Source organism: Hetaerina americana, unplaced genomic scaffold, assembly GCF_022747635.1.
Source record: "Hetaerina americana unplaced genomic scaffold, ioHetAmer1.1.p SCAF_5, whole genome shotgun sequence".
In the NCBI taxonomy this organism is placed as follows: domain Eukaryota; kingdom Metazoa; phylum Arthropoda; class Insecta; order Odonata; family Calopterygidae; genus Hetaerina; species Hetaerina americana.
Window position 1 is genome coordinate 90974839 of NW_027287095.1, and position 23653 is coordinate 90998491.

Below are 23653 nucleotides of genomic sequence, written 5' to 3' on the forward strand. Positions count from 1 at the left end.
ACCCTCTGTTCCCTCTCTGAAAGAAAATCTTTAACCCAACTTATGGCGGGGATCGAGATGGTGCGGGGGCTAACGTACTGGCTTCCCACCCTGAGGGCGCGGGTTCAAATCCCGGCGGTGTTGAATATTTTTCAGATCTTTTTTATCTCGATCCCTACTTGCGGTGCTTTGTGGAGGGCACTTTGAGTGAGTACGCCGTCCGTCGGATGGGACGTTAAGCCGCGGACCCCTTGGCGCCTTTCGTAAAGAGTAGGCTAATGCCGACGCCGGGTTTCTCTCCACCCATCATCCTTTCCTGTCCTTCCCCTATGGCGCAAATGACCTTAGCTGTCGGTCGCCTCCCCTCAAAACTACTACTACCCAACTTATGGCGCCCTTGTCCCCGCGACCCGCGACCTTTAATATATGAATGAGTTTACCATGTGGGACCTTATCAAATGCCTTTTGAAAATCTAAGAAGATGGCATCCACTTGCCTACCTCTCTCACCAGATACAAGTAAATCATGTGTAAATAATCCTAATTGGGTTTCGCAGGAGCGGGTTTTCCTGAATCCGTGTTGATTGTCACTTAAAAAGTTAATATTGTCAAGGTGTCTCATTATTGAACTGACAATTATGTGCTCTAAGATTTTGCAACAGATGGAAGTGAGAGATATAGGTCTGTAATTACTGGGATCCTCCCTGTCACCACTTTTAAAAATAGGCGTTATTTGCGCGGTTTTCCAAATCTTAGGTACTTTGCACTCTGTGAGGGATTTGTTAAATATAAATTCAAGGTACGGGGCAATGTTTGGAGCTAAATGTTTTATCACCCTAGCTGGTATATTTTCCGGACCCGGGGATTTGTTGGGTTTAATCTCATTAAGCAATTTTAGAATTCCTTGTTGGTCCACTGTTATTTTTTCCATGGGTGGAGTATGTATTGTTTCTTGGAGATATGCGGTGGCAACATCATTCGAGAAAATGCTTTGGAAGAATGAATTTAGGATGTTAGCTTTACCCTCGCTGTCTGTATGAATTATATTGCTACAATCCCTTAAGCAAGCCACAGTTTGTTTACTCCCATTTACTTCCCTAACATATGACCAGAAAGCTTTGGGGTGCTCCCAGTGTCCAAGTGCTTGCAAAGTACTTTGCGTTTAAAGTCCAGTAAGGCGCTACGTAATTGTGTTTTGGTTTCAATTTTAGAGGATCTATATGTGTCCCATAATTGTTTATTCTAAGGGGATGATGTGTTCACGCCTGCCCTCTTTACCCTAGAGTGTAGCATTCTCTGCTTTCGAAGGGCTTTTCTAACGTCTTTATTGTGCCACCTGGGGTCGCGATTTGCTTTAACGTGTTTTATAGGTATGAAATCTACGATTCCTTTTTGCATGATATTGACAAATTCTGTCCAAGTTTCTTCCACGTTGACATGACTTAAGCGGGTTTTGAACTCGGGTAGTGAAGAGTTTAATTGATTGGCAAAAGATTCAAAGTCTGCTTTATGGTAATTATAAATTTTTCTTTTTGGTTTAACAATATTTTTTATTTCTATGTCCAAGTGGACATTAATTGCTTTATGGTCACTCAAGCCCTCATCAGTTGATACACTAATAATACGTTCAGGCATGTTTGTAAGAAATAGATCCAATATGTTCTTTCCACGGGTGGGCATGCGAACTGCTTGATGGAGGGAGTTTCTTTGAACAAATTTTATCATGGAATTGCAAGATTCGCGATCGCGGGTCCCAGATTTAACGATATTGTTGTCCCAATCAACCAATTATGTTTATGCTGTTATTATATTTACGTGTAAAATTGTAAATTTGATCGTTGAGGGTGTGAAGTGTTTTCAAATCTGAGTCTGGAGGTCTGTAGAAAGAGCATAAATTTATGTTTGGTTGATTGGTCCGTATTAAGGTGCACCAACACTTTCTATGTTATTATTTTTTCTATGTTCCTTTATTTCATGAAGGGTGATTCTCCGGTTATTGCGCACCATCTCGTCAATTGGAACCACCGTTGATTCCGGAAAACTCGGCCGCCCCGACCGCTGCTCATCGTGGACATTTTCCCGGCCATCAAAAAACTGCTGCACCACTTCCGCACGTATTTGATATCCATACACTTCTCACCGTTCACTTCCACTAAATGGCGATGAATTTATATCGGAGAAGCAGTCGTTGGTTTGGCCCCGTGACGCGGCGGGAAGAAGGTACGACGCGGGTATTAAAAAGCTGCTTACAAGGATGCAAAAAGTGATTGATCGTCAAGCCGACTATGTAGAAAAATAGTTAAATGCTCAAACTTTCCAAGAATGTACGCAAAGTTTGGGAATAAATTTGATTTTTTATGAAAAAGAATAGGAGACCTTACTTTTCGAATCACCCTCATAACATTTCCAAACAGTCTTCAATGGCAAAATTTTAGTAGCATAAATAATCATCATATTGGACGAATGTGCGATGGAGCACAAATGCACATTGGGAGCACTCGACCGGACATTGAATGATCCGCACAATGACTCGAGATGCTTTGGTGGCGCAATGATTTTACAGCCTGCCGATTTCCGCCAAACACTGCCAGTCATTCCAAGATCGACTACTGCCGATGAAATAAACGTTGGCCTCAAATCATCAAATCTGCGGCGCTATGTGAAGAAACTTCAACTGAAAATAAATATGAGCATTGCTGAACGATCCATCTGCCGAAGATTTCTTCAAGAAACAGTTGACTATCGGTAATGGCCGTATTCCTGTCAACGAATCGAGCGGATTGATTTCATTTCCTCGAAATTTTTGCAATTTCGTTTCATCGAAAGATGAGCTCATCAACAAAATGTTCCCGAACATCATTGATAACCACAAAAATCATAAATGGTTGAGCGAGCGAGCAATTTTGGCGGCTAAGAACAAAGATGTGGATGACTTAAACTTCGCAATTCAGAATCAAACCCTTGGTACTCTTCATTCATTCAAATCTACTGGCCGAGTAACAAACGAAGACGAAGTCACCAACCATTCATCTGAATTTTTAAACTCCTTGGATGTTCCTGGCTTACCACCGCACAGTTAACAGTTGAAGGTTGGCTCGGTGGTCATGATGCTTCGAAACCCAAACCAACCAAAACTATGCAATGGAACGCGTTTGGTGATAAAAAAACTAATGACCAATGTGAGTTAAAATAAAATTCAAAGTTGAGTAAGTTCTCACTCCGAGGATTCCCATGATCCCAACCGATATACCCTTTGGGTTGAAATAAATTCAATTTCCAATTTGTGTTGCTTTTGCGATTAACAAATCACAAAGCCAATCGTTGAGTGTTTGTGGTTTGAATCTAGAGGGCCTATGATTTTCTCAGAGTCAATTATACGTGGCATATCCACATGTTGGTAAACCATCCGCTTTATTTGTTCTTGCGCCTGATAACAAAATGAAAAATGTTCTACATCAGAAGGTGCTTGACTCAAGAGAATAAACCCGAATGTGTATATGTATAGATTGAATAAAGAATATAGCTTTCTGACAATCAATTTTAATACTTATTTTTGTAGTTTTATTGAATTGTTTTTCCTTTAACAATAATAATCAGTCAAATATAATTAACATCGCTACAGCCGTTCTTCATTTATAAATGGTGTGACTAAACTGTTCATTGATTGTTGGGCGGTACGAAGTTCGCCAGGTCAGCTAGTTTATATATAATTAATTAATCTATTGGTTAAGGTAGGTTTTGGATGGACAAAAACAACCAAATAATTATTTAAAAACGAAGCCTAAAAACGGAGGCAAAAGGAAGGTTACCAAACCTTCGCAAATGTCAGGACCCGCCGGCGCCCCCTTGTCGCCCCCCTGCCTCTTTTCCATCACAAGGTGCCATCATGACCTCAGTCAATTATCCCTTGACCGTATTCGACCCTCCTGCCGCCTTCCCAGAGAGGTTTTGCCAGGTGAGGGGTGATAAAACCCAACCAAAACCAAATGGCAGAAATCAACGCGAAGGTCGGTTTCCGTAGATAGACAAACCCAACGACGGATGAAATTCACACATCGGAGAGTAATAAGGGCGCATTTCAGTGCCTTATTCCCTTTGCCTGTGGTGGGTCATACTCCTTTTGAAAGAGCTAGATAAAACAGGAAGTTCTGGTACCTGAAAATATATATATATTGGATGAAGCTGAGAGTGCCTGGAATCGAACCTGGGCCCTCAGGTCAGTAGATCAGCGCTATACCCACAAGAATTCCACGTGCACATGAAATAGTCGCAGCTTGAAACCCCAAATGCTAACGCATCATATTCGCTTGGATTTTCTTGATATTCGATGGTGTCTGACCGTCTCCTAGCACACGCCCAGTGGTAGGGCTTCGGTGCCGATGGCATTTTAAATACCGCAGTCATGCATCGGAAATACTTGTGAGCGACCCGATCACACCTACCACCTGGATACATGCCTCTCCTACCTACTTCCGGCTCACGACGAGATCCTGCTCACCGTTCATCTCCTCAATCTCAAGGTATTTCTCGAGCGGCCATTCGCTGCTATTGTGCATTGGTGACTCATCTGGACGTTCTCTTCTCTACCCGACATTATACATGGTTTTTACGAAAGGTTTCTTCAAAATACGAGATTTATTTCAGATATTGCTGTCAAAATTCCTCAAAATTCGTCAAAGTACATCTCTTGAATGTAAACACACTTTTGGCAGCACCTTTTCCACGACTCGAAGGCTCCCTGGTAGGCGGATTCCGGACAAGGGTACCGTGCAAGCTTCTTTCACGGCACTTAGGGTCCCTTGGTGGTGGTGGTGTCCCTAGAGGGAAGATTCCACTTTAATTAATAGGAAATAGTCTGCTCGTGCCAGTTTGGGACTCTAAGAGGGTTGGGGAATCGTCGCGATGTCGTTGAACAAGGTCTTCGACTCTGCAGGTCTCCGCAGGCACACTCGACTCTGCTCTTTTGGTCGTCCGTCCAAAGAACTTCGGGAGGACGATTTTAGCGCAGACCTTTCGCATCGTCAATCTTACGGTGATAATAAATGGTGTGCACTCTCATCTTATATCAATGCCAATAATATGATCTGCAATCATGCCCACACTTACCCTATTTCACACACACATTTCAGAAACTTGCGCCTTGCTCGCTTCACCATGCCTGCGTCACCCTTCGTCTTCATCTCCCCGTCGCCCTCTGAGGGCCTCTCGACCCCCATTGACCTCACCACAATCTCATTTTTACGGTTTTGTTCTCAACAGTTTTAGGTACTACTTAGATTTACGTATTACCAGTTTATCATCTCCTCGTTAGGACCGCATAGTTTTACATTTTATGTCTGTCGTGTTGGTCGACAGTATCCTTGAACTCTTAAAAAACTACACATCCATTAAATGATTCCATTCCGTTCTTTAAAAAATGTTTTATAAAGTTGGTCAAACCAGAAACGAATGATAATCAATGCTAGCAAAACTAAACAAGTAAGATTCCCTAAAGGTAGGACTGCTATATTGAACGATTACTACTTAAGGGGTGAAATGTTGAAGGTAAAGATTCACTGCAGTTACACCTAGGAGTAACCCTTAGAAGAAATCTAAAATGAGGACAATATATCGAAATCCATGTGGCAGGAGCTTTGAAAGCTTCACACTTTGTTGAGAGAATTCTGGGGAAAGCTCCACTGGAACAAGGGATTTCGTCTTTGACACTTTTGCCTATTTTAGAATATATGTGTACTTTAGAAAAGGTCAGAATTTTATAATATGTCAGTTTGAAATCCTTATCTTGCTTGGGATATTAAACAATTGGACGAAGTTCAGCGACTAGCAAGATTTTAGGGAAAAAGGTAACGGGAAATATTATGAGAAAGGCTTAATAATATACCTGTAGAAGATGGGAATGCCCTGGCCAAAAGTATCCTAGAATCCTTTCGAAGTTACGTTGGAACGTTGGCGAAAAGGCTGAGAAAAAATTATAGATCTTTCGTGAAAGTGCATATCTTGTTCAAGTGCTAGCTTCAAATGCCTATTTATTCAATGGCGTCATTTTATTTTTATTATATTTTATTTATTCAACTACGCATAATTAAGAATATGCTGCTAGTATAAATGGGATCCTCTTGAAGTTGGATTAATTGGCGAATAGGATCGCTAGCGGCGTAGGGGAGCTAGGATTTGTAAAACTTTGCAATTATAAATAAAATTAGAAGTGTGTCTAAAATATTAGAGCAGCTAGGCTGAGAATCACTCACGGAGCGAAGGTTAAACTACAGATTCAATGTCTTGCATATTAGTAGGAAGGAGTTATCTCTAGCGGTGATGTTGAAAATGTATTCTTACCCCCACCGCACTACGGAGAAAAGGTCACGTCAATAAGATTAGAGAGATTAAGCGTATCCCAGATATATATTTAAAATGTCATTTTTCCCACGAACGATAAGGGATAACATTGTCTGATCACGATAGGGTCATATTCGGGTCAAAATTAGCCTGGCCTGCACCCCCTGCCACACACCCTAGCGGTGGCTTAGAGGGAACTAAAATAAATAAATAGACTGCTCAGCGCGTGATCTCGAGGAAGTTATACCACGTATCCATCGCATTTCGGTGATTACCATCTTTCTTAAAGACATGCAAATTGACTCTGTAGTCGTAGTACACTTTTGAAGCAATGATAGTCTCCTTCTATGAACAAGTAAACTTTTCTTTCCAGCTTCTCATTTCTGACCACATATAGCGGAAGCTTAGCATTTACTGCCATGTGGTCACTAATTCCGCTTTTAGTTTCTATAGTTAGGACTTTTTTGGGATTGTTCGTTGCTAACAGATCAAGAATATGTACATGGGAAGGCCCAGACGTACTCGGCCTGACCTAGAGATGGCGGTAGTTGTTTCAAAAATAATGCTGTATCACAAAGTATGAAATCTAAAAAGCATATGTTTCAAGCTTGAAGACGCTACGTTGTTTATTATTTGTTTGGCGACCATCAATAATGAACGTTTTCAATGAACTTGTGAAAATGGAGAAGAGTTTGAAGAAAATGAAGAACGTTTGAGCGAAGAAATCAAGCAAAAGCGGCCGCATTTGGCGAAGAAGGAAGTGTTGTTTCATCAGGGCATTGCACCAGCTCAAAAGTCTGTTATTGCAATGGCCAAAATTCATGAATAAAAGCTTGAATTGCTACCTCATGCACCCTATTCGCCAGATTTAGCCCCCTCGGATTATAATCTGTTCGCAAACTTGAAAAAATGACCCTGTGGTCAAATATTTACCAACCGTGAAGAAGTGATACCGGCAGTAAATGGCTATTTTGAGGAGCAAGACAGTTCTCCTTATAAAAAGGGTATCGAACTTATTAAACATCGCTGGGAAAAGTTTACAGAGCTGAAAGGATATTATGCTGAAAATAAATACATTTTTTTCCAAATTTTTTGTGTTTTCTTTGTTGGGTCAGTACCCGACTCTGAGATTACCCTCATAATATCGCCCCTAGTAGGTGAGGTGACAATTCGATGCAAGCCCGAGAAATGGAAAGGAAGTCTCTTTAGCAGTAACATATATCAGGGGGGGGCAAGCTCCTTGATAGTACGAACCATTTTTCAAATTTTGAAAATTTTCGCGAGCCGCAATGAAATACGTATTTAAAAGGTATGCAAAAATGGTATTAAAAATGCGTACAGAAATTTTATTTCTTTAAACAAATAAATGAAAGTACAAATTATGTTCATTGAATTTAATTATTAAAAATCAAACACATTTATTTTACTTCTCTTGATAATTCTTTAAAATTTAGTGATTAATTGGTGACAGCACTTCTCAGTAATCCTTTTAGATGCTGGTTAGTTAATAATGATTGGACTGTTTGGATTTACGAATTACGATTTACGATTTACGAATTTTAATGTGGAATAAAATGATTCACATTATTACGTTGTTCCGAATATTGAAATAATTCGACAAGCAGCCTTTTTTAATTCAGGATACTTCGATTCTGGTACAAATTTCCAAAATTCAGTCATCGGCGTCGACTTATATTTGAACTGTAGAGCATGAATCTTCTCTATTAATTCTAATTCTCCAGATGCTTCATGGGTCGTAATTATATTGGAAATGGAAAACTCACCTCGAATTATATCAATTTCAAATGGATTCAGAAAAGAATCAAGACACGATTTAAAATATTTCAAGTCTTGAAATCTATTTCGGAATTCCGTCAATATTCCTTCTAGCTTTTTTATATTCTCGTTGAGTTTTTCTTGCTTGATATTGGAACAAATTTTCTTAATTCGAAGTAAATGACAAGATGTTTTATTTTTAATTTCCTTTTCAAAAAGTTGTAATTTAGTTTGAAAACTAAATATACGCGGTAAGAGGCCAGATATTATTTTATCTTTCCCCTGCAATTTTAAATTCAGTCTTTGCTAATGTTCCATGACATCAGTCAAAAACATCAAGTCTTGTAACCACTCGTCATCGTCTCATTCTGAATAGGTAATTTCCTTTTCTTTTAGAAATGCAGTTATCGGATCAAACAAATCTAAAAATCGATTTAAGAAGTTGTAGCTAATAGATAACCATCTAACAACGCAAAAGAAGTCAATGTCATTTGGAAGTTCTTCGTCCTTTAATTCTTCAAGGAAATTTTTGACTTGACGATGTATAACACCGTTTTCATAAAATTTGTTACATATTTTGTAACGAGATGTTCTCGGTGAATTATGCAATGAATCGGTATGAATTGTGAAATTTGAGAATTATCACTTAAAAGCCCAATGAGACCGATTTTTTTACCCAGCATTGCCGGAACTCCATCAGTTTCAATGCTTTCAAGTTTATTAAGAGGCGCATCAGAAGTTTTCATTTAGGAATCAATTCATTTTTCATATCGACACCGCGGATTGACTCTTGAAGTGCTAATCAATCTAATAATTCTTCTTTAACAACGAAGTCATGTGAAGCAAAACGAATGAAAACTGCCAATTGCAGAAGATCTGTGATATCTGTCGATTCGTCGAGGGCTAGGCATAATAAAATACAGTCCTTCTAATCATATTTTTAAAATTATATACTGGAGATGTATTAATTGCTGTAATGCGTCGTTCGGTTGTGTGTCTCGAGATGGGAATTTGCGAAACAACTCAGTGCAATGCTGCATTATTTGGATCTAAAACTTTAAGCACATCTTCCGAGTTTTTTTCAATACATTCTCCCTCTCCGTACGCGCGTTTTTCCTCGAGCAATATTCCAGGCAATAACAAAGCTGGCTTCGGCCACATTATTAGCTTGATTGCTAAAGGTCGTCAAAATTGACTGTTGTTTATTTAAATTTGATTTCAAAGGAGCAAGTTTATCCTATCTTAATTTGGAATTTGGTGGATACCGATTAGAAAACTTAGGATGATTGGTTTCATAATGCCGACGTTAATTGCTTGCTTTATAACTTTTGGCCGTAGAATTACAAATAACACATAATGCTTTTCCCTTATTGTCGATAAAAAATAAATTCTTCTCCCACTCATTATTTAAACTTCTATTTTCTTGGTCGTATTTTCTTTTTTTATTTTCGTTCTCTGTCCTCATATTTTTAAAAGAACTGGAAATAAATAAGGAAATTTAGAAAATACAAGTTTTTTGTTATTAAAGCAATAGCAACACGTGCTACATACTACGAAACAAATCATGGTTAACTTACCAAAAATTCCAGATTACAAATTACATCCGTAGCAAGAGTGATACAAATTATTCCCTCCAGAGCACAACGCCAACTGCCCGTTGCAATGGAAGTTTACAAATTCAAATCGGTCTGGAGTCGATAGATAACGCCACTGTTTATGTTCAGTTTTCGATGAGTCATATCATTCTTAGCTTGGACGGAAATGAAATTTGTTAAAAGTTTGCTCTTAGTCTTTCATATTTGTTGTCAGTAATTTAAAAGACATTTTGAAACACATACGGAACGAAAATATTTATAAAAATAAATACGCGAACATATAGTTGCTGGATCGATCGTGAGGCACCTCGATAATCAGAAGTTAATAATGAAAAATCAGCACGGTTTCGGAAAGGGTAGCTCTTCCGAGACAAGTCGCGCCTTTCGTTCATGATATTCTCACTTAAGGAGGCTGAAATTCTCCAGTGGACGCAGTTTGTCTAAATTTTAAGAAAGCTTTCCTCTTTGCAAACTACTCACAAAGCAAGAAGCATATGGTAGAGATAAATATACCCTGGGATGCATTAAAGACTTTTTGAATGGTCGGGTTCAAAGCGCAGTCATAGATGGAGTTAGCTCAAATGCAGTAGAAGTCACTGCGGGTGTTCCCCATAATTGGACTTCTTTCATTCCTTCTATACGCTAACGACTTCGACTCCTTAGTCACTAGTAGGATACGTTTATTTGCCGTCCATACAGTGGTTTGCCGTGATATCCGTGATCCTGAGGACACAGCAGCTTTATGACCTTAATGTTATACAACGCTGGTGCGACACTTGGCAAATTGAATTAAACTTTAAAAACTGGGTGATTGTGAATTTTCGGAAAAATAGCAAAAAAGCACGCCGACTGCATCGGGAACACCGAAATGGAATGTGTAGACTCGATTAAATGCCTAGGCGTTACTCTCACTCACGAACACCCTGGGGAAAACATATATTTAAGGGGAATACGTGGACAAACTAACAAAAAGTTAATATTTATTAGAAGAATGTGCGTAAATGCGATGAAAAGGACCAAGAAAAATCTTATCTGTCCCTGGTTAGGCCTCATTTGTAGTATATGTTGCTAGTATATGGGATAGATATATGGGATCCTCACGAAGTTGGATTAATTGCCGCATTAGATCGTGTGTAGGCTATAGGAGGTAGATTTGAAAAATGTCGTTGAAACAGATAGTTTTAGGATTTTTTCCAGGAACCATATGTGATTAGAATAATGTTGTCCGACCGCAGTAGGGTTCTTGTTCGAGTCTAAATTAGTCTGGTGTGTATTCACCCCCTGTTTCTGACCCTAGCTGTGGCTTGCGAGGTGCTAAAATATTTAAAGCAAAGAATCATGAAATCTTTCTTTTGCAGTCAGTCTTGAGCTGGGAATTCGTGTTTCGTTGATCCCCCTCGATGCATGGTTGATAGAAAAAATGGCGTCGCTTGGCGTGTCCACGGGTGGGTTACGCCGCCGGGAAGGGAAATTTCTGCTTCCGGTCTTCGTTAATAATCCATGTGTGCGTAATTTATAAAATTTCAATCCGTGTGTAAACAATTAAAGAGAATATTGTAGAACAAGAATGAAGAACAAAATTATAATTTTTAGAATATTAAAATTCCGCCAGGTACGAAATATCAGTTGCGGCAACCTGCCGTCACGAGGACACGCTTAGGAAATCACGCCGAGGGTTGAACGCGTCATATTAAACAGAACCGTGCCGTTCCATTCAAACGTAAACTGTGCCATTTACAATGGTTCATTCCAGTCATGTTGAAGTGCAGGAATCATCATCAATGCTCATGGTTCTCTCTGGCTTCAATCTTGAGTTTTCTCACATAGCAATCAAATGAGAAAGAGAGGGGGCCACTCGCGCGCATTGCCAGAATAACTTGACCCGGATGTAACTGACGAAAAACGAAATATAGATTAGTACATATTTCGGGATGTCGTTGTCTCGGAAACCAAGGTATCGGGCTAATGCTCTTCTCGGGAAGAGTGCAGTGACCCGGAACGCCTTTTGAGGAACCATTTTTTGGGCATGAGAACGCAATTACGCCTTTTTGAAGCCACGGGTCCGTGCACCCGAGGAAAAGACTGCAAATTCCCCACCCTAAAACCCCAGACGACCGGAAATGATATTATAGTCGCGGAAATCACATCCTCTCTTCTCATATTATCACTGTTATTGTATATATTTATATGTTTGTGTGTATATATATACACATACATACATATATCCGTGTGTGTGTACATATATATATATATATATATATATATATATATATATATATATATATATATATATATATATATATATACATATATACATATGTACATAAATATATATATATATATATATATATATATATATATATATATGTATATATATATATATATGTATATATATATATACATATATACATATGTATATATATATTGGTACACATTTTTCATACCTTCCTGTCAACCTCAGATAGTTGGCTTGTTATCGGTCGGCCGTAGATTGAATTGCGATCGCGAGGGTTTGGCCCTCTCGCGGTGCGCTTGTGGTTTCACATTCGCGATTTAATATCATCGAGAGGGACCATATTATATCGCGTCAATTGAACTTCCGGAATCTCGTGATTCGCGAGAACGATTGTTTTTGCATCCGCACGAAATTTTCGAACGTTGATATATATATAGATGCGTTTGCGTGTGTGTTTGTCTCTCCACTGGTCGCTCTGCGCGCTGACGTGAATTGGTCTGCGAACTGCGAAAGAGCAATAGCCCCACTGAAAGGCTACGAGGAGAACACCCCTCTAGGGAATCCGTCTGGAGAGAAAAGAAAGATACAGAGTAAAGAGATAGAGAGAGAGGGATGGCGTCGCAGAACACGATCGACCAACAGCACCAGGTGCTCTACCTGCTCGGGCGCCCGGCGGAGCCCGTCTTCGTGCCCAAAGGGGACCGGGGCGCCGTCTTCGAGTTGCCCAGCAATGACTTCCTGGTGAGTGACGGCTGCCCGGGGTAGGATGACTTCCGCCGACTGCAACCCTCACATCCTTTGAGAAAACTTGGCACTATCTATTCACACTTTTTAAGAGTGTGTACTTACTTCTAGGAAGGCTAGACTTCTGGTTTCCTGAGAATTCATTGCGTAAACCGAGTAACTTAATTTTTGATCTTGCATGCCTGGCGCGTAATCGCTGCCACACACGTTAGCAGGGTACCATGTAGAATAGGATAGATCGGGTGCAGCATTGAGGGGATAGATTTGTGAAATGCTGTAATGTTACTAACTGAGTGGCGTATTCAAAATATTAGATGAGCTAGGCTGGGAATCGCTTAATGGAGCGAAGTTTACATTAAAAATTAAATCTCTTTCATAAATTGGAAGGGAGTCTCTTTCGCAGTGTTGTTGAAAATGTGTTATCGCCCCCATCGTACTGCGGTAGGAGAGATCACGCCAATAAAATTAGAGAAATCAAGTGCAGTACAAATAGATTCAATGAGTCATTTTCCCCACGAACGATAAGGGATTAGAATAACCGAATCCAACTGAATCCTAAGGAAGAGGGAGCGACGAACGCAATTCAATTCGGCAATCAATCCGACTTCGTGAGGAACCCATTTATACTAAAAGCATTTTCTAAATGAGGCCCAAACAGGCCATAATATGTCTATCTCATATTTACGTCACGTTTCCCCAGTATTCTTCTAATAAACCCTAATTTTTTGTTAGCTTGTCCACATATTCCCAGCACATATACGTATGTTTTCCCCAGGAGGGATCTTAGGTGAGGGTGACGCCCAAGTATGGAATCTACACATTCCGCGTTCCTGATGCAGTAGGCGTACGGGAGGGAATCGCTCTTTTTCCAAAAATTCATTACTTTGCACTTTTTTACAGTTTAATTCCAGTTCTTAAGTGTAGCACCAACGTTGTTTTAGTATTTTAGGGAATATAATTAATTGGGTAAATGAATCGTTGCTTGGTTCTGTATCCTGATTCTACCCTCAAAATATACGGTAATAATTAAGATGAAAAAATGCTGTCTAAATGAGTTCAGAAATTGTTTTCCTCATAGAGAGAAGCACTTCTTCGAAAATCTCACATGTTAGTGTCCAAGTGCCCTCTGCTTGCGGGCAGGACGGCTACGGCGGTGGGCGGGAGAGACCCCTGTGGCTAGGGGTGTAAATATGTAGAAAGGAGTGGATGGATGGGGGGGGGATTAGAGGGTTTTACAGACCAACCTCGGGGAACTGTTTGATCTTAAAAAAAGTTTGCTGGTCAATTCTTTGTTTAAGAACCTGTGCCTCATGCGACATAAATGTAATTTGAAGTGAATGTAGGCATGCATTAAAACTTTAGACACTAATATGAGCACTCTTATGTTTTGAAAATAATATTTAAAATTTTCCACTATGCCTACGAATGTAAATTTCCGCCATCGGCATATTATCTCATGCGCGCGCGCGCCCTCACTTGTCGTCTGTAGGCGGACAGGTTCCAGTCTGTGGCCGACAACCTGGGCACGCGGTTTGGCGAGGACGTGAACGTGCGGGTGCCGGTGAAGCAGCTTGACACCTACCCGGACCTCTCCTTCCCCATGCAGCTGGGGAGGAGGGCAAACTTTTGCCTCTTCCTCCCTTACCACCGGGACATGGCCACCAGACTCATCGAGATCTTCATGCGTAAGCACAAAAATCTGAAGCACTTGCGCAAAAATAACACGGGGTAGCCTCCCGCACCTCATTTTATTCTTTACGTAGTGTTAATCCATATGATTCCGATCTGTGTCTGATGCAGAGCCGGCGTCGTTCGAAGACATGCAGGCCGTCGCCGTGTACGCTCGTGACCGGGTTAACCCTTTCATGTACGTCTACGCCCTCTCCGTGGCACTCCTTCACCGCCCGGACACCAGGGGCATTCAGCTGCCGCCCCTGAACGAGATCTTCCCCGCCAAGTTCGTGGACGGAGGCGTGTTCGACATGGCCCGCGAGCAGTCCAACGTCCGCACCGAGGAGACGAGGGTGAGGCCCTGGGGCTCTCCACTCTGCAATTCCCTTCGATCCGAGCACTGCCTCAATTTCAGTGCTGTTCACAATTAGCTTTTCAAATTGATACCGCTGTCTTTCTATCTCGCCGTCAATTATATCTCGACTCAAACCTCTCCATTCAATTCTTCAACTGCCTTCCCCTTCAATCTGAACTCATACTTAATTAGTTCTAAATTACAATCTAAATCAGTACCCTTTTTCGAGAAGCTCTGCACATGAATCATACTCTTCCTAAATCTGTTCCTAGCCACAATACAGGGTGTGGCAACGTGACATCCTTTTTTATAAAGCAAAACCCCTATAAAAAATGAAGTTTTGTAGACACACCCTATATAGTCTATCTGATATCTTTCTGAATCCCTGGGCATTTCCCATGTGTACGTATGCCTTGCCTTTTGTGCTGTCAACCATGTATTTGTTATGATTAACACCTGGGTCCAGCAGAATTCAATTGCTTTCCCCCATCACTATAAAATTTTTCCTTCAAGGAACGCCCGCAGTTATTTCTTCTGATTGATCATACACTCTGACAATGCCTTCCTCCCTTGGTGGCAGGTATACCTGAACAATAACCAAGTTTGTCCATTCTGACTTTACTTCTACTAGTAATATTCTATTCGTTGCTTGCTCTACGTTTACTACAATTCTTCCTACCTTTTCATTTATATATATATATATATATATCTTGTTGCAATTAGGCAATTTTCCTGGTAGCAATGGTCAAGTCTGGTCAATGATCACTCTTACAATGCACATTCATACATATACACACAAGAAGAACAGTTATGAGACAAAATGCTCTCATATGCAATGATACTTAGAGATTACCAACCACACCTTTACCATCACACATGGGCCAGGTTCACACCGTACATACAACACCCCGTCCATCGCCACTCACTGCCCATAATCACTCGCTCTCCATTTTCATATGCTGTTCAAAATCATACTCCATTAACACATCATATACAACAAAAATTATGGTAACCCCTCGTTGGCTCTCGCACTCTATAACTATCACTCCAGTAATCCCTTTTATACCCTTCCATCTCACCTCACATAGACCTAAAATATCTATATTTCCTTCCCTTATTTCACAATTCATGCGTTTCAATTTCCCTATTCTCAGTGTCATCCTCACAAACCAAGTCCTTATTCAAACTGGTTCACTCCTTGTCTAAACATGTCTCACTTGCAGCTGTCAATTTTGCTGTGCAATGCTTTCAGAAGATGATAACCTCATAAGTTTTGCCTCTCCCCCTCAACTGGACATGACATATAGTCGAACTGGCCGAGTCCAGTACTCCTAGGACTCATACTAAGAACTATCATTGTTGCATGGAATAAGTACATGAAGAAATTTCCCATTGCCTTCCTCAATAGTGTTTTTAACGTTACACCATCACTCAATGGCTGCCCCATTGGGGTCGAATACCTTTGCAGTTGTCTCACTGAGGAACAGATGCTGCGTGGACTACCTTTCGTCCCGTTCCTAACCTTTGACCTATCTGGTATGGGTGACTCTACCAGGAACAAATTTCATTGCTTCCGCCAGCATAGCTCTATGGGTCAGAGTGCACCAGCCCTTCCCCTATGTCAAGGTTGTAGTCCATGTGGTGGGCAAATAAATGATGTTCTAACAATATAAGGAAAAGGGATAGGAACACATATGTATGAAGGACAAACACAGGAGAGGTGGGGAAGGTGGAATCGAGCAAATCACGATTGTAAAAATTAGTCATAGCTTTGTTTAAATTTTACAACTCAAATTTAATGGCAGATGCCATTGGAGATCCCGAGGGACTACACGGCTTCTGACCTCGAGGAAGAGCATCGCGTGGCCTACTTTCGGGAGGACGTGGGCATCAACCTGCATCACTGGCATTGGCACCTGGTGTTCCCCTTCCAGGCACCCTTGAACATCGTCAGGAAGGACAGGCGGGGAGAGATCTTCTATTACATGCACCAGCAGATCCAGGCCAGGTAAGGAAACGACTCATTGCTCAAGCTCTAAATGGCTTATGTAATAAAAATGTCACTGTTGAATCCTGGGAATCCTATTAAGTGCTATGCAATGCATTTAGCATTAATGATAGTAGAAAGAGGTTGGTATTCATTGCTGCATTTCTTTTTGAGGGGGAGATGTCCCTAACGTATGCTAGCATCACTGTGAAGAAGTAGAGGTATGTTAGTGAGAAAGAATATGTATGATGGGGCGATTAGCAGACATGAGAATGAGATTACAGGCCTACTTGGAGCACTAGGAAAAGTATTCTTCACCCCAAAATCGTTTTCCTAAACCAAGCCATCAAAGAATCAAAATGAGTGTCATTTCTGGGAGTACTAAATGTAAAATTCTGAACTGACTCTGAACTTCTCTTTTGAAGGTACAATTTTGAAAGGCTATGCAATAGACTTGGCCGAGTTACACGTTTGACCAGCTTGAGAGAGCCAATCCCAGAGGGCTACTTCCCCAAGTTGGACACCCTGGTGGCCAGCCGAGTTTATCCTCCAAGATTCTCAGGAGCTGTTCTTAAAGTGAGTTGGAAAATACTGATGTAAAAGTGATTAGGAATCAGTTGATTGGTCGAATAGTTTTCTTCAAAAGTTTCTGAGTACTGGCAGGGAATGAATCACAGAATTAATTATTATCCTTAAAAATTGACCAAAATATGTCTTTTGTCTCCAAAACACTTGCAGGACATTAATCGAGAGGCCGATCAGATCAGGTTTGACATTGCAGATCTGGAGCGTTGGAGGGACCGCATCATTGAGGCAATTCACCTTGGGAGGGTGATCAATGTGAGTGCATTCCTCAATCAAAATTTCAATTACCTTTCTCTCCTTTTCATAGCCAAGTGCCAAGGCTCAAATTTGGGTGATGCCTGGATCAAGCAGACACGGGCAGGTAATAGGACTGTGTGGTAAGCACATAGAAGAGAAGCACTGGCCCTCTTTACTCTTAATACTTTTATACAATTCAAATGCCAAAGGCTTGTCTGGCAAAATGAATATGTGTACAAATTGGGGTCCTGGGTAACTCCTTGAAAACTTATTAGCCTTCTTCAAGTGATTAAGTCTCATTTATACTTCATGTGAGTCGTCTCAATATATTAAAAAGTTCATGCAAATCAATGGGATTCAGTAGAAGTTGAATATAGCCAGATTACTACAATAAAATGACAAATGAAATGGAATTGTCCATCTACAATGAAATAGAACATTGTCCCCTCAAATCAGTATAATGGTTTTTCCAATTCTCTCGAACACGCAGCAAAAGGGAGAGGTCGTGGAGTTAACGGAGGAGGGGGGCATCGACATTCTTGGTGACATCCTTGAGGCCAGCATCCTGTCCATCAACCCCAATCTGTATGGCAACCTGCACAACCTGGGACACTTCCTTCTTGCCCTGCCCCATGACCCAGATCAACGGCATCTGGTAAGCGAACGCCACAAAATAGAGAGGGTATATACTTTTGAGATAGATCAGTTCTGCAATCTATTTTGTAGCTTTAGTTGCAAAAAATCCAGAACTGTTTTACTGGTGCAACTGTCTATGTGTCACACCTGTCCACTTCTCTGAAGTATGTTTCACAAACTGAAAGCGTGATACAAAGTATAACTTGCATTCACTCATGCACTTCATTAATCAATGCATTCATCTATAGATGCACCTCTGTACTTGCAGTTTGCACTTGCTGGAACAGGAATGAGAACATTTTTATTCTCATTCTTTTTTTAATTACATCTTGCAGCAAAGCAGGCTTTGCATAATATTAATTTGAACATAAATATATTCCAAGGCATCTTCAAGAGGCAGTAAATCAGTTACAGACCCAAAATTCATTTATTCCTCGAGTTTCCTGATAAATAATCTAATAAATTCAATTATCATAACTATTAATATTGCAAAAATGATTATGCCCATCTGGATAATGTCTTCAAAAATAAATAAGATCTCACCACTCTAAATAAAATGTTAATGTTTCAGGAATCTTTCGGGGTGATGGGCGATCCAACAACAGCAATGAGGGATCCGATTTTTTACCGTTGGCATGCCTTCACTGACTATCTCTTTCAAACGCACAAGAGAACTCTTCCCAGCTACCCCACCAGCAGAGTAAGTGAGCAAGTGCTCTTGGGGGTAAAACCTTTTATGGGCATGAAATTACTTCTTGCCCACATCTCTATGTGTCCATATCCCTTTCTATTTCAAAGCTTCCCGAGAAAGATTATGAGACTAAATAAGAGGAATGAATCTGAGTCAGGCTTCTTCATCATTTAAGTTATAAGATTTGTGGAAAAAGTTTCATGACCTAAAAAAAGGAAAAATTTTCAATGTCTTGCAAAACTGCATCAAAGACACTTCATTTAGCAAATATTATGGAGAAATATTGAAATGAAAAGTTATGAAAGAAATGGAATGGAACTTCACATTGGCTTGACATATAGCCTTGAATATCGTATTTATCATATATTTATGAAACAGTACGGAGGGGTATAGTTTCTGAATCAAGCAAAATGTTGAGAAAAACTGCTTGAACCCAGGTGAAGAAATTTTAAGAAAAGATATATGATGCAATTTAATTTTTTTAAATTGCAGAAATGATATTTCATTATTTCTATGAAATTTATTTCAGCATTTTCAATCCAGGGTTGGTTTTCAATATTCAGTAGGATGAGTGTGTCTTAGAAAAAATATCCATTGATTTGGGTACAAAAAACTCTCTTTTAAACCTAAATACTTCACTTGTCCTATATAAAACAATCAATACTGCCAAAATTTAGTTTCACTCCCCAAACTTTACCTCTCTTAAGCTTATGGTGCCCGTCATTACAATGTCTCCCACATTTTTAAAAAGGTGAAACATAGGAGAAATTTTGATGATTCATGTTAGCTCAAGAAGGGTGAATATTTATAGCATATAATTTTCTTTTGTCAACAAAATGGATATTCAGCTTGAGGGTTTATTTGGCAATTCTAAAGGCTAAAATTTCAATCTCTTAAACCAATTCCAGCCATAGCCTCAAGTGAATTATTCATTCTTTTCTAATCAAATATAGTTGGAGTTCCAAGGAATAAGGATGATGGACTTGGAAGTGATTACCAAGGAAAGAGGTAAAAATGAAATGATGACCTTCTGGCAACAGAACGATGTTGACTTGTCACGAGGATTGGACTTCACTCCTCGAGGAACTGTTTTTGCTCGACTTAACCAGTTACAACATGCTCCATTCACTTATAAAATAAAGGTACACATTTTGGGCATAATTCAGTACAGTCATCAAATTAATTGAAGTGTCAACACATATTATGTGCCAGAGATATATTTTAAATTTTCAATCTTTGTCAGTGGGTGGAAAATAAACATCAAAATGATTGGGTACTGACTACTGCATGTGCTCCCTCATGTTTTTCTCTAGGTAGAGAACAATTCAAATACTCAGCGGACTGGGACAGTGCGCATTTTCCTTGCTCCCAAGTTCGATGAAAGAGGTCTTCCAATGCTTTTCAGAGACCAAAGGCTTCTGTTTATTGAGTTGGACAAGTTTGTAATTACACGTGAGTGTTTTCCTCATCCTACATGAAAATGCATTTATACTTTTAGTCAAAGAATGAGTTGAAATGAATGGTTATTCTGCAAGAGGAAGTTATTAATGCTTATTAATATGCATTGAAGTTTAATAACAGAATGCCTTTTATCTCTGTCTGATGAAAGTGAGAGCGAGTCCAAAAATAACCACAATCACAAGGGAGTCAACACAGTCTTCCATCACAATCCCCTTCTCAAGCACCTTCCGTGACCTGGAGGCCCGGCCCAACGGCATGACCGATGCCCTTGAGGCCTTCAACTACTGCGGCTGCGGCTGGCCCCAGCACATGCTCATCCCCAAGGGATCCGCAGAGGGCTTCCCGTGCCAACTCTTCGTTATGATCTCCGACATCAAGGATGATAGGGTATGACAATTAGACCCTATGTCACTGTTATTTAGTCCCTTTAGGTTTTTCAGATACTGTTCTTACTTTATAAGGACATTGCTGAACTTCTCTGCGAGTTCTTCCAAGTCAATTTTGCGTAAGTGTTGCAATTGATAGGTAGGCCATTAATGCATTTTTAACCAAATTTAGTAATATTGTGGTCCATATTTAACATAAATGAGACTCTTACGCTCCACCAAAATATAATTGTTCATTTTTTAAAATTATGGACGAATGAACATCCTCACAACAATTTAAAGCAAACTGATAATATCTGATTACTGCAATACTTTATAGGGTACAAGCATTTAATTATTTCACTCAGATCCACGCATTCTAAGCCACAGCTGAGTTCCGAAAGCATATCACCTTCCCCTGTCACTGCTGCTCTTGTTATACACCTAGTGTACGTAGTATACATGAATTAACACAGGAAAAGAAAAATGGCAAGCTTTCCATTCCTCATGGCTTTTAATTATATAAATATTTCAGTTGGAAAAGGTGAAACACCAAATTTTTAAATTTCTATCAATTTTTAGTTTCAAAATCACATATTCTTCATCAAGCCTTTTTTAAGAGGATGGTGGAAAGAGCAAACTCACCTATAAAATAACATAGTCCCATTTATGAAAAAACTAACTTCTTAAACTCTACTTCTCCTAGCTCTGAGTCCATAGGTTCAGTCATAGAAAGTCAGAACGCAAACTGAATAAATCAACTACCTCATGTAATCAATGAATACACTGCAATAACCTACCATAATGCTATAATAATTCAAGTTATGATCATTTATTCATTGGCTAATTACATCTTTTTCCTTTTCACTCTAAATAAACTACAATTATGACCTTTCATGATAAATTTGCATAAAACACCTCCAATCGAAGATGCAGTTCTAATAATTTTCAAAATAACGTTGAAGCATTTTTATTCATTTTCTGTCCACATACCTAGCCGAGCAGATATTATTTTTCAATATAAATAGTAATTTTTATGAACGAATTACACTTGCTATATATTATGGAATCAAAAATACACCAATTCTTCTACATATTATTGACAATCAGTAACATTTCTAACAGATCAATGAAGCTTACATGCCCTGTGTATTTTATTAGGTTGAAGGAGTCACCGGTACTAATGGGGCATGTGCAGAGTCGGCTAGTTTTTGCGGCATTCGAGACCAGAAGTTTCCTGATGCTCGCCCCATGGGATATCCGTTTGACCGCGTGCCACGCACAGGAGTTGACACATTGCAGCAGTTCCTCACGCCCAACATGATTGTTTCTGATGTCTGCATTGTTTTCTGTGACATCACAGAACCACCTCCACCAGTTTCAAACATGGTGTAAGTTGAATGATTTACATAAAGCTATTTTCCACTTACTATTTTACTGAATGAATTAGTGTGACTGATACCCTGGAATAGTTATTTACGGAAAGTGAACGTTCAGAATATGTTTCAATCCCAAACTTTTGGGGTAAGTCGTATATAGTGTATATAGACTATATGCTATGCTTTCAACATCTGGTAACCTTTGGGAGTAAAATACATGGGTGCCTTAAAATGATGAACTCAACAAGGTAAAATGGAAATTGTTTTTAAAAAGGGTATCATTAAATTGCTCCTTTTATTCCTTTTCAGTTCATAAGAAGATGATGTGCAGATTCAACTCTATCAGGAACAACTAGCAATGACTCGGGGAAACTTTACATTTATTCATATAGATAGGTGCCTAATGATATTAACTGTATTGATATTTAGCTTGAATATGGGCTCCTATGTTCATTAAGAAAATACTAAGAATGGAATGATTTTGAGTGCTGGCAGTGCCCTCTTTCTTTAAGGGAGAGGAGTAAAGAAATTTGCATCAAACTCTTGCCTAAAAAACTGAAAATGATCTCATCAGTATTCAAACTGGTGACAATCAAATACATACTTATTAAATAAGGAAACAAGAAATTTAAGAGAAACACCTACATAATACAACTGAATCATAGTATTCACCATTTTTATTTACATTGTCTTCAACCAATCAAAAGCTTTGGAAATAGAACGCCAAATCATGTGGTTCACTTTTCTTTGAGAAAATATTTAAAATATATAAATACTTCAGCTTATTAACTGCACCCAATAAAATCATATTCTTTATATTTCTCGTGTTTTATTGAAATGTATGTATGGTACACCACTGAAAAATGTTAACGTGCCAGCACGGTACAGGGCAGAACTATTGGCCCAGCATCATAGCAACCTAGATTTTGTGCTGGCCAGGAGTCTCTGGGATTGTAGTCATTCCTCCTTTTCGTCCCACATGGGGACATTCACCCCCATTCCCAGACCACCCTGGTATCCCAAAAGTGCCAGCTGGCATGGACACACCCTACCATCTCCCACCAATACCTATATGCATGTGCCTACATTACTGATTCCAGAATTAAGGGTGGTTGGTAAGAATTTGACTACTTCCTGCTTCGCAACAAAGAAGTTTGATCATCAAATCACCTAATATTCAAGCCATACATGAATTAGGTGAATGGAATGTATCCCTTTTACTATGTTAAAAGGTAAACGCTGATGCATATATTATGATTTAATTCAGTCATTATTATTAGAAGTTCATAATGTTTAAAGAGATTTTTCTATAAGTCCTTACTCTCACTGAATTTCAAAATCCATTTTCACTCCCTGACTTGTCCCCAGCATGCCCTGGAGATTTAGGATTATTCGTACATGCATCCTTCAATGCAAGCATAAACGAAGATCTTCGTGACAAAATATTGCGTCATCGTCTAAGTATGCTCTTTCAGAAAGTATTCTTTTTGGAGATTTCACCTACCAACACAAGTCGAATAGTTTGGCGGTGCTTCATGTAAACATCGAGTGTGTGTACAATAAAGAGCTACAAATGGAAATTCTTTTGAGTGGGCAATATCTAAATGCAATTTGAGAAAAC

At 39.5% G+C, this 23653-nt stretch overlaps 1 protein-coding gene across 1 annotated transcript; it reads left to right on the forward strand.

Moving 5' to 3' along the window:
- The first annotated feature begins 10903 nt into the window (after window positions 1–10903).
- LOC139694167 (phenoloxidase 2-like) lies at window positions 10904–22048 on the forward strand. Its single transcript, XM_071592597.1, has 13 exons — window positions 10904–10924; window positions 12570–12662; window positions 14155–14350; window positions 14466–14689; window positions 16497–16699; window positions 17104–17254; window positions 17417–17518; window positions 17991–18155; window positions 18708–18836; window positions 19781–19969; window positions 20141–20279; window positions 20437–20675; window positions 21815–22048. The coding sequence occupies exons 1-13, from the start codon at window positions 10904–10906 to the stop codon at window positions 22046–22048; spliced, it is 2085 nt and encodes a 694-aa protein (XP_071448698.1).
- The last annotated feature ends 1605 nt before the right edge of the window (window positions 22049–23653 follow it).